This window comes from Cricetulus griseus, chromosome 5, assembly GCF_003668045.3.
Source record: "Cricetulus griseus strain 17A/GY chromosome 5, alternate assembly CriGri-PICRH-1.0, whole genome shotgun sequence".
Taxonomy (NCBI): Eukaryota; Metazoa; Chordata; class Mammalia; order Rodentia; family Cricetidae; genus Cricetulus; species Cricetulus griseus.
Window position 1 is genome coordinate 38746924 of NC_048598.1, and position 12877 is coordinate 38759800.

Below are 12877 nucleotides of genomic sequence, written 5' to 3' on the forward strand. Positions count from 1 at the left end.
ATGTGGTAGTTCACAATAGTCTGTAACTCGGATCCCAAGGGATCCGGTACTCACTTTGGTCTTTTCAGGCAATGCACACATAGAGTGAACAAAAGACATTCATGCAGGCCTAAAAAAACAAAAAAAAAATAAATCTTTTGGTAGTAAATTTTGTGAAATCTAAGCAAAAATCAGTTATTGAAAATTAATCTACTGAATTTAGAGGTGTTGTGTAATTGTAAAATATTAATGAAATTTTGGCATTCTAGAGTGAAAAGAATTTAACATCTTTAATTGGCTTTATATTGAATATATGTTGAAATGGTAGTGTTTTGGGTATGTTAGGTTAGTTAAACTATATTATTAAAACCAGTTTCATTGTTTCTTTTTCATTGTCACTAGAGAACTATATATTTCTTTCCATTGGCCAGTAGTAATATAGATCATAAGGAGTTTCCAACAAAGGATTTTTTTTTGTGTTTAAAAAGAGCCTTTTGTGTGAAATTATGTTTATCACCTTGATGTTTAAATGTACAGTTGTTTTTTGTTTGTTTGTTTAGATAGGATTTCTCTATGTAGCTATGACTGTCCTGGAAGTTGGTCTGTGGACCAGGCTGGCCTCAAACTCAGATATCCACCTGCCTCTGCCTCCCGAGTGCTGGGATTAAAGTGTGGAGTTCATGAAGGGTTGTGTGCCATCACTGCCTTGTTATCCAGTTGTTATCTTTAATTATAGTTTATTAATTTGCTTTATATTTCTTTGATAAACAACATGACCAAAAGGCAACTTGGCTGGAAGGAAAAGCTTTTTTAACTTACCTGTTTTGAGAAGCCAAGGCAGAAACCTGAAGACAGAAACTAAAGCGGGCACCATGGAGGAATGCTGCTTACTGGCTTTCGTTCTGAAGCTTACTTAGCCTGCTCAGGAATAGCACTGCCCACACCAGTCATTAATCAAGAAAATGTTCCATAGACGTACAGACCAACCTAATGGAGGCATTTTCTCAATTAAAATTTCTTCTTCCCAGATGTCTGTGGCTTGTAAGTTTGTCAAAAAACCAAAAAAATTTTAACCAGGATAGTAGTCATCCAACATATTTATACAAGGAGAACTATATTTAAAAAAAACTTCCCTAAACAGGAATTTGAGTGTGAATTATACTTTTGACTTGCAAAAGAGTCAGAGTGTGGAGTTCATGAAGGGTTGTAAAAACAGAATTGCAAAGTAAGTTGTTGGCATATTGGGCAAAAGACTTGGGTTGTAAATTGGTCTGTTTTCAATTGGCATAGTAAATTTTGAGATCTCTGTAAAAGAAGTCATGACATATTGAGATGGGAGCCTGTATCAGGATTATTGGGATAATGGGAAACATTACTGAGAGATTTTGCAAGGATACAGCCAGTGGGTTTTAATAACTGGTTAGATACGAAGGATGAAGGAGAGATAAAGAGATGAAACTGGAGGTGGCTAAGGGAAAAAGGATAGTACTTTTTAGTGGACAGAGGGAATAAAGGTATGGATAGTGAGTAGAATAGGTAATGTATCACTTATGGTGAGATACCAAATGGGCATTTAAAATGTTACCACACAGGGCTGCAGAGATGGCTTGGTGGTTAAAAGCACTAGTTGCTCCTATGTCTGCACATGGTGATTCACAACTGTTTGTAATGTCAGTCGCCAATCATCCAACGTTCTGACTTCTATGAGCACCAAGCATGCACATAGTACACAGACATACATGTAGATAAAACACCCATCCATGTCACATAAATTAAAAAAAAATATGTAAAGTGAAATCATAGCATAGACTGATTGCAAATAATTTTCAGTTATGGTATAAGATCTTAGGATCCAACAAGCTAGAAGGAATTATAGAACTTCTGCTAGCTCATTAGTGGATACAGCCAACCCTGAATCAAATATATTGAGGAAAAATAAATCAAAAAAGAGGAAGGAAGGAAGGAAGGAAGGAAGGAAGAAAGAAAGAAAGAAAGAAAGAAAGAAAGAAAGAAAGAAAGAAAGAAAACCTTTGGGCCTGGGAGGGAAGGGTAGTTCCATTATAGAGTTCATATTCCTGAAGCCCTCAGTTCATTTCCCAGCGATAACAGTAAAACTGCATCTGTGTTCAATATGCATGGATTTTTTTTCTCTTATTCTCATTCTCTAAACTATATAGTACCTCCGATGCTTATTTACTAACCATTTACATTGTATTAGGCATTGGAAATAATTCAGAGATGATTTAGAGTGTATAGAAAGATGTGTGTAAGTTACATACAACTGTAGTATATTTTCTAGGAGAGCTAAAGCATCTGTATATTGGTAGGGCCAGGAACTAATCCCCTCTGAATACCAAGGGATAGTTATGTAAGGATATCAGGGCCAGAACAGGCACTGATGATAAAGGTAAACTTCAACCTTTTTTCTTTTTCTTTTTTTCTCTCTTCCCTTGAGGCCAAGTGTCCTAGAATCCAGACTGACTTTAAGCTATGTAGCTGAGGTTAACCTTGAATTTCAGATCTTTGCCTTCTGAGAGCTGGGGTTGTAGAGAACTGACTGGGATTACAGGCCCCTGCTACCTTACCTGGTTTTTGAGTTTCTGGAAATTGAACTCAAAGCTTTGTGTGTGGTAGACAAGCAACATGCCAACTGAGGAACATTGCCAGCAACTGGGTTATATACCCAACTCAACTTCTGTTAATGACTTTTAGTGATCTACTATTGCAAATATATATGAATTAAGTAAGACTAGAACATCAAGGGAAAAAAAGTGGTAATACCATGTTGCTACACTACTGTTAGTTAACGCCTCCCAGTCATGTATATGAATCAAGAATTTGCATTTACAAAAGCAGTTTAATTCAAGTAAGCATTATGTTTAGAAACAACACAGACTACTTCCTTTTCCTCTGCTATCACAAGATGCCAGCCACATTGTCTTCTAATCTAGTTCGATCATTCAAACAACAGAGATTTATTTCTCCCTGCTTTGGAGTATGAAGTCCATTCTGGGTGTTGGCATGGGGTCTGAGAGCATGGTCACAAAAAGCCTTTGCTAGTTCTCTTTAGTCCCTTTATAAGGTACTAGTCCCATTCTTCATACTAGTTCCTTTAGGTACTAGTCCCATGCCTTTATATGGCATTCATTTCCAGGAGTCAGCATCTCTTAATATTGTTGCATACATTTGGGAGGAGACAGAACATTTAAACCAAAGTTAGTAGTTAAGAGATACTCCATTTACTTCTAAATTTTCTTTTAGAAATTTTATAGATTAAATCTATACTCTATTTTGTATGTATTGTGATATATTGAGGCTGTTTTCTAGTTAAATTTTTTTTCATCCAGTTGTTATAGCATCATTTGTTGAGAATTTTTTTCTCCTTTAAATTCCTTGGTGCCTTTGTCAAAAATTGGCTAAATATAAAAACACATTCACATATACACAGTGTTTTAGTGCTCTATTGCTGTGAAGAGACACCATGACCATAGACAGCATTAATTGGGGATTGCTCACAATTTCAGATGTTTAATCCATTATCAAGGCGAGAAGCATGGTAGCATGCTGGAAAGGTCATTGAGAGTTCTACATCTCCATACACAGGCAGGCATCAGGAAGACAGCCACTGGGCTTTTGTTGGGCTTCTGAAACCTCAAAGTCCACCCCAGTGACATACTCCCTCCACAAGCCCACATCTACCTCCAACAAGGTAACACCTCCTAATCCTTGTAAGCAGTGCCACTTGTGGATGACTAAGTATTCAAATATATAAGCCTATGGGGGCCGTTCTTATTAAGCCACCACAAGAAGTACATCAAGTAGTTGGTTATTTGTGACTCTTGTTCTATATATTTCCCCTTTCATTTGCTTACCATAGCTCTTTAGCAGGTTTTGTTTTGTTTTGTTTTCTCTGTGTAGCTTTGGCTATCCTGGAAATCCATAGAGTGGGTTGGCTTGAACTAGATCTGCCTACCTCTGCCTTCCGAGTGCTGGGATTAAAGGCATGCACCACCACTGCCCAGCTTTTATAGGTTTTGAAATCAGGTTAACATAAAATCCCCAAATTTAGGGGTATACGTCTATATGTCATGCACTATGTCATGTGCTTTGTGGCTGCATAAGGCCCTGTTCTCATGAGCAAAAAGTCCCTTTAAGAGATAAGCCCCATTCATTAGCTTTCTAAAGAGGCAGCCCCCCTCTGTCTCGGTCTCTCTTTCTCTTGTCCCCAGAAGACAGACCCCCCCCATTCCCGTTTCCTTCTCCCAACAAAACGCCACACAAGAACAGTTTGCTTACCTTATCTGTCGCTCATCCACCATGGTTTGGATTCAACCCACCAAGATGTCTTGCTCACTATTATAACAATTGTTATAGTTATAAGTGCTTGTGATTCCATATAAACATGAAGCCCACCAATTTCCATCAAAAAACCATATGTTGGGGGTATTTATTGAAATTGCATTATAACTATAGATCATTTGAGGGGTGATTATAAGTGTTCCCCAAATAAATGACTTGGTCTCACATATTTCTGTTTATTTTCCTTACATTGTTTTCTTCATTTCATTTGATCTGAGCAGAGTGTAAAGCTTCTTACAAGATATGCTCAGAGCAGTGCTTTTAGGCCTCTCCCGTATAAATGTTCAAAGCTCCGAAAGCCTCCCTGCTGCCTTTGCTGCATACCACACATTATACACATTTCCATTTTTATTTGGTTTAAAACATTTTCAAATTTTCTCTTGGGATTGCACCTTTGATTTCTGGTTCTTTAGAAATAGTTTCTTTCTTTTTTTTTTTTTTAGATATTTGCAGAATTTGGCAAACATTTCTTAATGTGAGCAAATAGTTGGCTTTCTAAATTGATTTGTATTTATGTGATTTTAGTTCTTTTAAATTTATGAAGATTTGTTTTATGGTTCAGTTTATTCTTTATCTCAGTGACTTCATGTGATAGTTTCCCAAACATTTGGGAAAAGTGTTTTGCTGGGCAGAATATTCTATAAATATTAATCAGATAGGTTGGTTGGTACTATTGATCTAACCTTACTGGTTTTCCTCCTCCTCCTCCTTTTTTTTTTTTTTTTTGGTTTTCGAGACAGGGTTTCTCTGTGGCTTTGGAGACTGTCCTGGAACTAGCTCTTGTAGACCAGACTGGCCCTGAACTCCACCTGCCTCTACCTCCTGAGTGCTAGGACTAAAGGTGTGTACCACCACCGCCCAGCTGAAAGATGAAATTCGAAGTGTCTAAATGGAGATTTTTCTGTTTTTCCTTTTTTTTGTTTTATTTCTGCTTATTAAATGTTAATGTAAAACATTGTAACAGTATACTTTTATTTTGTTTACTCTTCCCTCCCCTCTGTCTTGTGTGTATGTATTTGGAGAAAGTATCTCATATTGACCATGTTGGCCTCAACATGCTTCAGCCTCCAGAGTCCTAGTATTCAAGACATATAGTGCCATACCTGGCCTCATTACGCTCCCCTTCTTTTTGCCTTTTACCGTTATCAAACATCTGTATTTCTTTTAATCTCTCTAATCTAGTATTTCTTGCTTAAAGTAGACCATAATTTTAAAAAATTTAAAGCAAGAAAAATGCTACTTTATATTTACTCATAGGTCTATTATTTATTGAAATTGTCACCTCTCTGTTTAGTTCAAGTTTCCATTTGGTATCATTCATCCTGAAAAGCTTTTATTTTAATACTCTTTGTGGGTATCAGTCTGTTGGCATAAAAGTCCTTAGTTTGTGTACTTCTTTGGTTTTGGAAGATATTTTTGTTGGGTATAAAATTGAGTTGAATTTTTCTTTTTTCTGTACTTTGAAAATGATGCCTCTCACTTGCCTTTTATTCTTATAGGAATTCAGTGGTAGTTCTTAATTACTCCTTACAGAATGTTTTTATTTTCTTTGTTTGCTTTTAAGGTTTTCTTCTATTAAAATGACTATAGGTTTTCTTTGGTTAAACATTTGCAGTTTATTGCGCATTTAATCTAGGTATCAGTTTGGGGAAATACTTGATCTTTTCAGGAAAATTGGCAATCTGAATTTTGATGATATTTGAATCACAAACAGAAGTTTAGGTTCTGTGTGACCTTTATATATTAGGATACTACTAAAGAAAATGGGATGGCATGAAGACATAAAACAGTCCTTAAAATTATATGTTCATGAGCTTTTTCTTCGAACAGCATTTGGCTCTAGGCTAGAGAAAGCCATAAAAATTTTTACTTGTGATGTCTTAGTTTCTTCCAGGAGCATTCTATCAGTTTCCATGGAAGTATGTAGGTGATAGTTCTATATCATTTATGCAAGAAATTATAGAATACCTATGTTTTGTGGTAATTGTCTTTTTAACTAGAACATTTCTAAAAATGGAAGGAGGGGTGTTTAGCTGAGAGAAGAGGGTATAAAGAAACCTAGCAAAGAGCTTGAGCTAGAAGCTAAAAACCAAGATGATTTCCTGGACTTCTTCAGCTTTAGTAAAAGGAGACGTGTAGATGAATTGCACACTGTTTAAAATGGTGGCTTAAATCATAAGCAGTAGTCAATGTTTATAATTAAGGTGTGACTACATGAGCCTTGAAAGTGAAATGTTGTGTATTATGAAACTGTTTAGGCTCTAGAATTCTGGGTTTGGATTCCAGTGCTAAGTCTTTGACATCTTTGGCAAGTTTCCTATAAAGTCTTTATAGAATTGGAGAAATCTCAGGTTGCTATGAAAAGCTCTGAATTGTTTGTGTGTTTTACTATATGTATAGTAGGCTCCCAGAAACTATTAGTAGTTATTCATTCTCTCTAAATTCACTGTTAATTTGATTTAGTTTAGGAACTTTTTTCCCTTTATGCATATTTTATATATGTCTGGTAGCACTGGGAATTGAACCCAGGTTCTTAATGCTAGGCAAATGCTTTGCCATTAAACTATACATCTCTATGCCCCCGACCCCTTTTTCAATACTTGTATTTTAAAACAGACTGGTCTTGAACTTGTATTGTAGCCTAGACTGCTCTCAAGCTTTTGGTTCTTCTCCACTGGCCCCTTCCCAGGTAGCTTCTATACCGTCCTTCCCAGACATACAGAATACTCAGGCAAGTTCCTGTGGCTATCAGGAAATGGTTTTTACCCATTTCTTCCCTCTCTATTAGATCTTTCGTCTGTTTCTTATCCTATCCTCTCTTATAAACAAATGTTGTGTGCCCCTCTTAAAAACCCTTTGTAAGTTGGGAGAAGTGGCCGAGACAGGATTGCCATGAATTTTCAGTGCCAGCCTGGGCTACAAAGCAAGACCCTGTCTGCACTCAGTCACAGTTGAAAACATCTATAGTCTTATTATGCCCCACTTTTCCAAAGAAAAGTTGTTTTAATAAGATCTTCAGTGACTTCCACATAGCTAAAGCCACATCTGCATACTGGTGATTTTTGGATGAGCACTAGTACTCATTCCTTTAAACCCCAGATTCCTAAAAGAGCAACTGACATTGCCCTGCATATCTAATAATCTCAGATTATTAGATAATATAATAATGATAATAATCTAATAATCTCAGATTTTATCATTATCAAAAAATAGCAAATGCTTTTATATAGCACCACCTGCCAAGTATTGTTGATCCCCAGTGAACTCTTTCCTTCTAAAAACTACTTCTATTGCTTCTCTATTAGTAAATGCTAAATTCTCCCAGTTTTTTTTTTCTGTTGAAAACCATGGAGCCATCTTGGTCCATCTCCCATACCCAGCATCTGTCTGTTAACAAATGTTATTTGCTAGAGTCTGGTCACATCTACCATCTCATCATTGCTGCCTATTGGTAAGTCAGTCAGTGCTTAATATAACAGCTCAGTGGAACCTGATAAATCTGAGAGGTCATACCATGTCTTCAAAATCTCCAGAGGTTTTGCTCAAAAGCCTTCATCTCTTAAGCTAACTCAAGTTAGTGCTGACTTTCACGGTCTAATTCATTTACTTGTCTTGGATGGCTGTAATAGTTGAGAAAATCAGATCTCTTTTAAGTGGTCTTTCATCCTCAGCTTCATTCTGTGGTGGCGGTGTTAGAAAAGGGCAAGCACAAATGCATGTCAAGTCTCTGTGTCAAAGAAAGTGTCATGACAAACCAAGTCAGTATATGAAAAAGAGTTGAGAAGGGTTCAGAGGGCAGGAGCCAAAATAATGTACCATAGGCTCTCTATGACCTGTATCAGGGTTAGTTTGTTAAATTATTTGATTATGGAATCCACTTCTTAACTCAGATATTAAAGCCAGTAAAAAAGGAGTTGTCTCGATAAAACTGAGAATGTGGACTAAGTAATGTTTTCTGGTAAAAATTGGCTTTTGCATATCTTTAATTTCAGAGATCACCTAGAAGTAGAGAATATTCTTTGTATACTGTAATAGCTAACTCAGTGTCTTAACTATTGCTGCTAGCTATTTAATTAACTTGCTCATCTCCAGTATTATATTCCTGCTGCAAGTTAGGAAGGTGGACTTTGTACTCTAAATGTATTTGGTACTTTACATTATGTAAAAGCCTAGGATTACTTTTTCCAGTGTCAAAGGATAGAATCAAAACTCCTGTTTTTGTTTTTTCTTTCCTTTTTAGACTTAATATTTTCAGAGCACTTTTAAGTTCTCACTGAAGTTATTTCTGTCACTATAGTTTTCCTTTCCAGTTTGTCATACAGTTAAAAATCACATATTTAGCTGTTTGAGATTGCTTCTTTCCCTTAACAATATGTGTTAAGGTTTCTTTCTCCTTTTTCATATGCTAAATAATAAATAGTTGTCAGGATGTACAATAAATAGATTATTAACCTGTTGCAGGGCATCTTGGTTGCTTCCAGGATTTGATAATAGTGAAGCATCTGTGTGCAGGTTTTGTATAGACATAAATTTTCATTTTGTTTGTGTAGGTGGTGGAATCACAATTCCTGAATTATGTGATGAGTATAAGTGAGAAACTGCCGTACTGTTCTCCATTAGCTGTACTGCTTTGTGCTGCCACTACCAGGGAGAGTGCTTGTTGAGCCACATACTCATCGACATTTTGGTTTTGTCAGAGTTCTGGATTTGGCCATTTTAGTATAGAGGGGTTTCATTTTTCTTTTTATTTGCGTTAACAATAGTTTCACTTGCATTTTCTATTCTTTCAAATTTGTGCCCTGATTTGGTATTCTGTTAATCCTACTTCTGCTGTTCCCAAATACAAATATCTGATTACTTCACTATTGTTTTTATGTATTCTTTTCTGACCATTTATCTATCATGCTGCTAATTTAATTAAAATTGCTTTCTTTTCAAGTTTTTCTGTTGTAGGACCTGTTTATTCATTTTAATGTTTTAAATAGTTTGCCTGAATACTTCAGGAAGGTATAAGTGTTAATACAAAGAAATAATGAAGTATTTTTTTTAAAGCCAATTGAAAACTATTGCTCTGGTATATCATCTAATATAAAAATTGAGATCAGAAGAAATAACATTCTCGTCGTTGACAAACCTAATCTAAATTTCTTGTTTAATTATGTAGACTATTGAACTGGTTTGTTGTGGGTCTCAGATGTTTAATTTCAATGCAGTTATTTACTGTGTGATACATACTACATAGATTCCACTTGGATGAAAGCAGAATCGGATTTAGAGAGACAAGTAAGGGCTCCCTTATTTCTCTAGCCAAGAATACTTGGCCAGATGAGAAAAATGAGTATTCCAGGTTGAGTGAAAGCACAAATAAAGATACAGAGAGGCAGAATAGCAAGGGACGGAGGCTCTGTGAGCCAGAGTCAGAGCTTTGCCATTTGATTTCCTATTATGTCAAGGAAGTTGAAATTGCTTTATCTCATTCTTTCCCATGAATATATGCTTTGAAAGTGTAGCAGCAAAGCTCCTTCCCACAGTTTGATATTTCAGTTAAGATACATTTTAGTGGTAAAAATTATGAAAAACCTGTGTTCTATTTTAAAATTGATACATAAAAGTTCCTAGCTTCTCTTTTCTAATTGGTAGAAGAAAGCAGTAACATTTTTTTGTTTGGTTAGGAGTTGTAATTAACTATAAATGATAAAGACAAATGCAATAATGGGTGACCTTTCCCCCCAGTGCTTACAGTAGTAATGACTTCTGTTATTTTCCTTCGTTCTCAGAACATCTCAGTTCTGAGCTTATTTAATTATCTCCATCTTATAACCAAACTGGGACATAGAGCAGTGATTCACCTTATGGTCCATGGCTAGCAGAGCTTCATTTGAACCCAGGCAGTCTAAGTAAAAAAAAAAACACATGGCAGTGTCTCTTCTATGCTCTCATTCTGTGAGATCACATAGAACACTTCAGTATAATGTCTAGCACATAAGAACTATAAATGAAAATAATGACCAGTAACCAATAATTACCTCACTTTAACCAAATCTTTTGAGTTAGAAATTGTTTTTTCCTATGGCTTACTTTCTATCACACATTATTCTGGAACCACACTTTTAATCACTACCTTCTATTACCTGCTTCTTTGTTCATCATCTGTTTATACATTTTATATTAAATCACTAGGGAGGACTGTTACCTGTTCCTAAATGCAGTGTCTCACATAAAAATGACCAAATACTGTTGAGTGACCGAATGAAAACCTAAAAACCTGACATTTGCTGATCTTAGAATTTAAAAACATTGTTCATACCATCTGTACCTGTGGTTTAATTGTTTTTATGTGATTTTTCTATTGGTAAAGAATCCATTTGTTGCTGGGCAGTGGTGGTTCAAGCTTTTAATACCAGTGCTCGGGAGGCAGAGGCATGTGGATCTCTGTGAGTTCGAGGCCAGCCTGGTCTACAAAGTGAGTTCCAGGACAGCCAGGACTGTTACAAAAGAAACCCTGTCTCAAAACAGAGAGTCCATCTGTTTTGATGTTATAACAGGGCAGTCTCACTCTGCAGATCCCTGCTAGGAAACTGGTGTTATACTATCCTGTAGAGATCACTCAGCTTGTAAACAGTGAAGTACATGAGTGCACTGTTTAGGATCTAAAACCAAAATCTGTTAGAAATACATACAAAACAACATTTAAAGGTGTTTTAAGAAACTAATATAAAAAGAAGAAAAACTGTTATTTTTCCTTTGCTTTTTGCATTAAGTCATTTCAAATAAATTTTTAAAAGTTTTTTCCCCAGGGGCATTCTCTGTTTTTTGTGTTAACTCATATTTTCCTCCTCTCCTCTATCTAGAGTGTCTTAAACCATTCTACCTTGTGAGAAAGTGGATGTTCTTGCAGATAGTCATTGTGGGAGAAAACGTTTCATTTAAGTCCCAGATGAGGACCGAAAACTTGAAATCAGAGGAGCATCTGAAATCAAGTAATATTAGGTAGGATTAAATTTCAAGGGATTTCTGCATTGTTATTAATTTCCAAGGTATATATTAAAATTTTTATATTCTGTGGATATTACAAAAAGAATTTGAGACTTTCTGAAGGATGGGGAAGGATATGCTAAAGATTCTATTTTTACATCATGTGACTGTGAGAAATTATAATTTTACTCATGTGGCTTTGTGAGAAATTAAGCTGTTAGGCTTACTTAGATATTAACATTGATGTCTTGTCATCCAAGGAAACGTTTAAAAATGTACTGAAACACATTTCAGAAATTTGTATGTTTAGATATAAAGTTTCTGAGTATTTATAAGCTTAGGGACATGTGATTTATATTTTTCATATAAAATTTTTATTTTTATCTTATGTATATGGGTGTTTTTGCTACCCCTCTCCCTCTCCCTCCCCCCCTCCCCAAGCACGGTGCGTGCGTGTGTGTGTGTACACCACAAGCATGCAGTATGCAGAATCCAGAAGAGGGTGTTGAATACCCTGGGACTGGAGCCACCACATCAGTGCTGGAAAATGAACCTGAGTCCTCTGGAAGAATAGCCAATGCTTTTAACTGTTGAGCCATCTTGCAGCTTGCTGAGATTCATCTTATAAATTATTCTTTAGAGTTGAGGAAAATTCCTTTTATACAGTTAGTGATTTTATTTGAAAGCAGGAAACATCAGTTCTGGGTTCTATATGTCAGCATGGATACAATTAAATGTCATGAAGACCTCTTTTACATGGCCAGTTGGTAACTCCTGCTGTGGCATCTTAAAATGGCATAACATGTCTGATTAATATCAGAGATGTTGTTTTACACGTAGAGGTGATGGTTGCCCCTGTAAGTTGATACCATGATTGATGGTGACATTTGTAGCTACTTCATTTCAGAAAACCTGCAACATTTTTATAATGCTGATGAGCTATGGTTCTAGAATCTCATTGCAAGGTAGAATCAGAACTCTACTACTTTCTATCATGTGACAGTGGGAAAATTATTTCATCCCTTATCCCTGTTTCCTCATCAACAAAATGTGTACATTGTACTTACCCGATAGAATGACTGAAATTTAAAGTTGTTTGCTTGTTTTCAGTGTTGAGGGTCAAACATGGACTATTGGATACGACTCAATAAGCATTCTACTACTGAGCTACGTCCCTACCTACCCCACCTCCCCCTTTTTGTTGTTGTTTTGTGTTTTAAGGTAGAGCCTTGATATGTAGCCAGGGCTAGCCTTGAACTTCACCCAGGGATGACCCCATACTTTCAATCCTTGGGACTGTTGGTATGTTACAGGCATTCCACCTCTATGCTGGGTGGGATGTAAAGATTTTATATGCAAGCATGACACGAATACCTAGCAAATAATATCATTACTAAATTATATTATTAGACTATTGGTTTTTCATTGCTGGATTTTGGTTCTGTTGTCATTATGGCATTTCAGTCATTTATTTATTATTTGCTTCATATGTTATCGAATCTCAAGTTTTTAAATGTTACTTTGAAATAATCAGATATAATCATAACTGATGGTTAGAGAGAAA

The 12877-nt window shown here is 36.0% G+C and overlaps 1 protein-coding gene across 6 annotated transcripts in view; it reads left to right on the plus strand.

The window, feature by feature from the left end:
* The window catches only part of Smg7 (SMG7 nonsense mediated mRNA decay factor), a 67931-nt gene that overhangs the window by 13277 nt on the left and 41777 nt on the right, over window positions 1-12877 (plus strand). For 5 of the 6 annotated variants that reach the window (XM_027417366.2, XM_027417368.2, XM_027417370.2 and 2 more), the window contains exon 2: window positions 11190-11328. The exons of the other annotated variant lie outside the window; for it this stretch is intronic. In XM_027417366.2, coding sequence (XP_027273167.1) covers window positions 11225-11328 — 104 coding nt within the window. In that variant the 5' untranslated portion in view covers window positions 11190-11224. The remainder of the gene's footprint in view (window positions 1-11189; window positions 11329-12877) is intronic. 6 annotated transcript variants of the gene reach the window in all.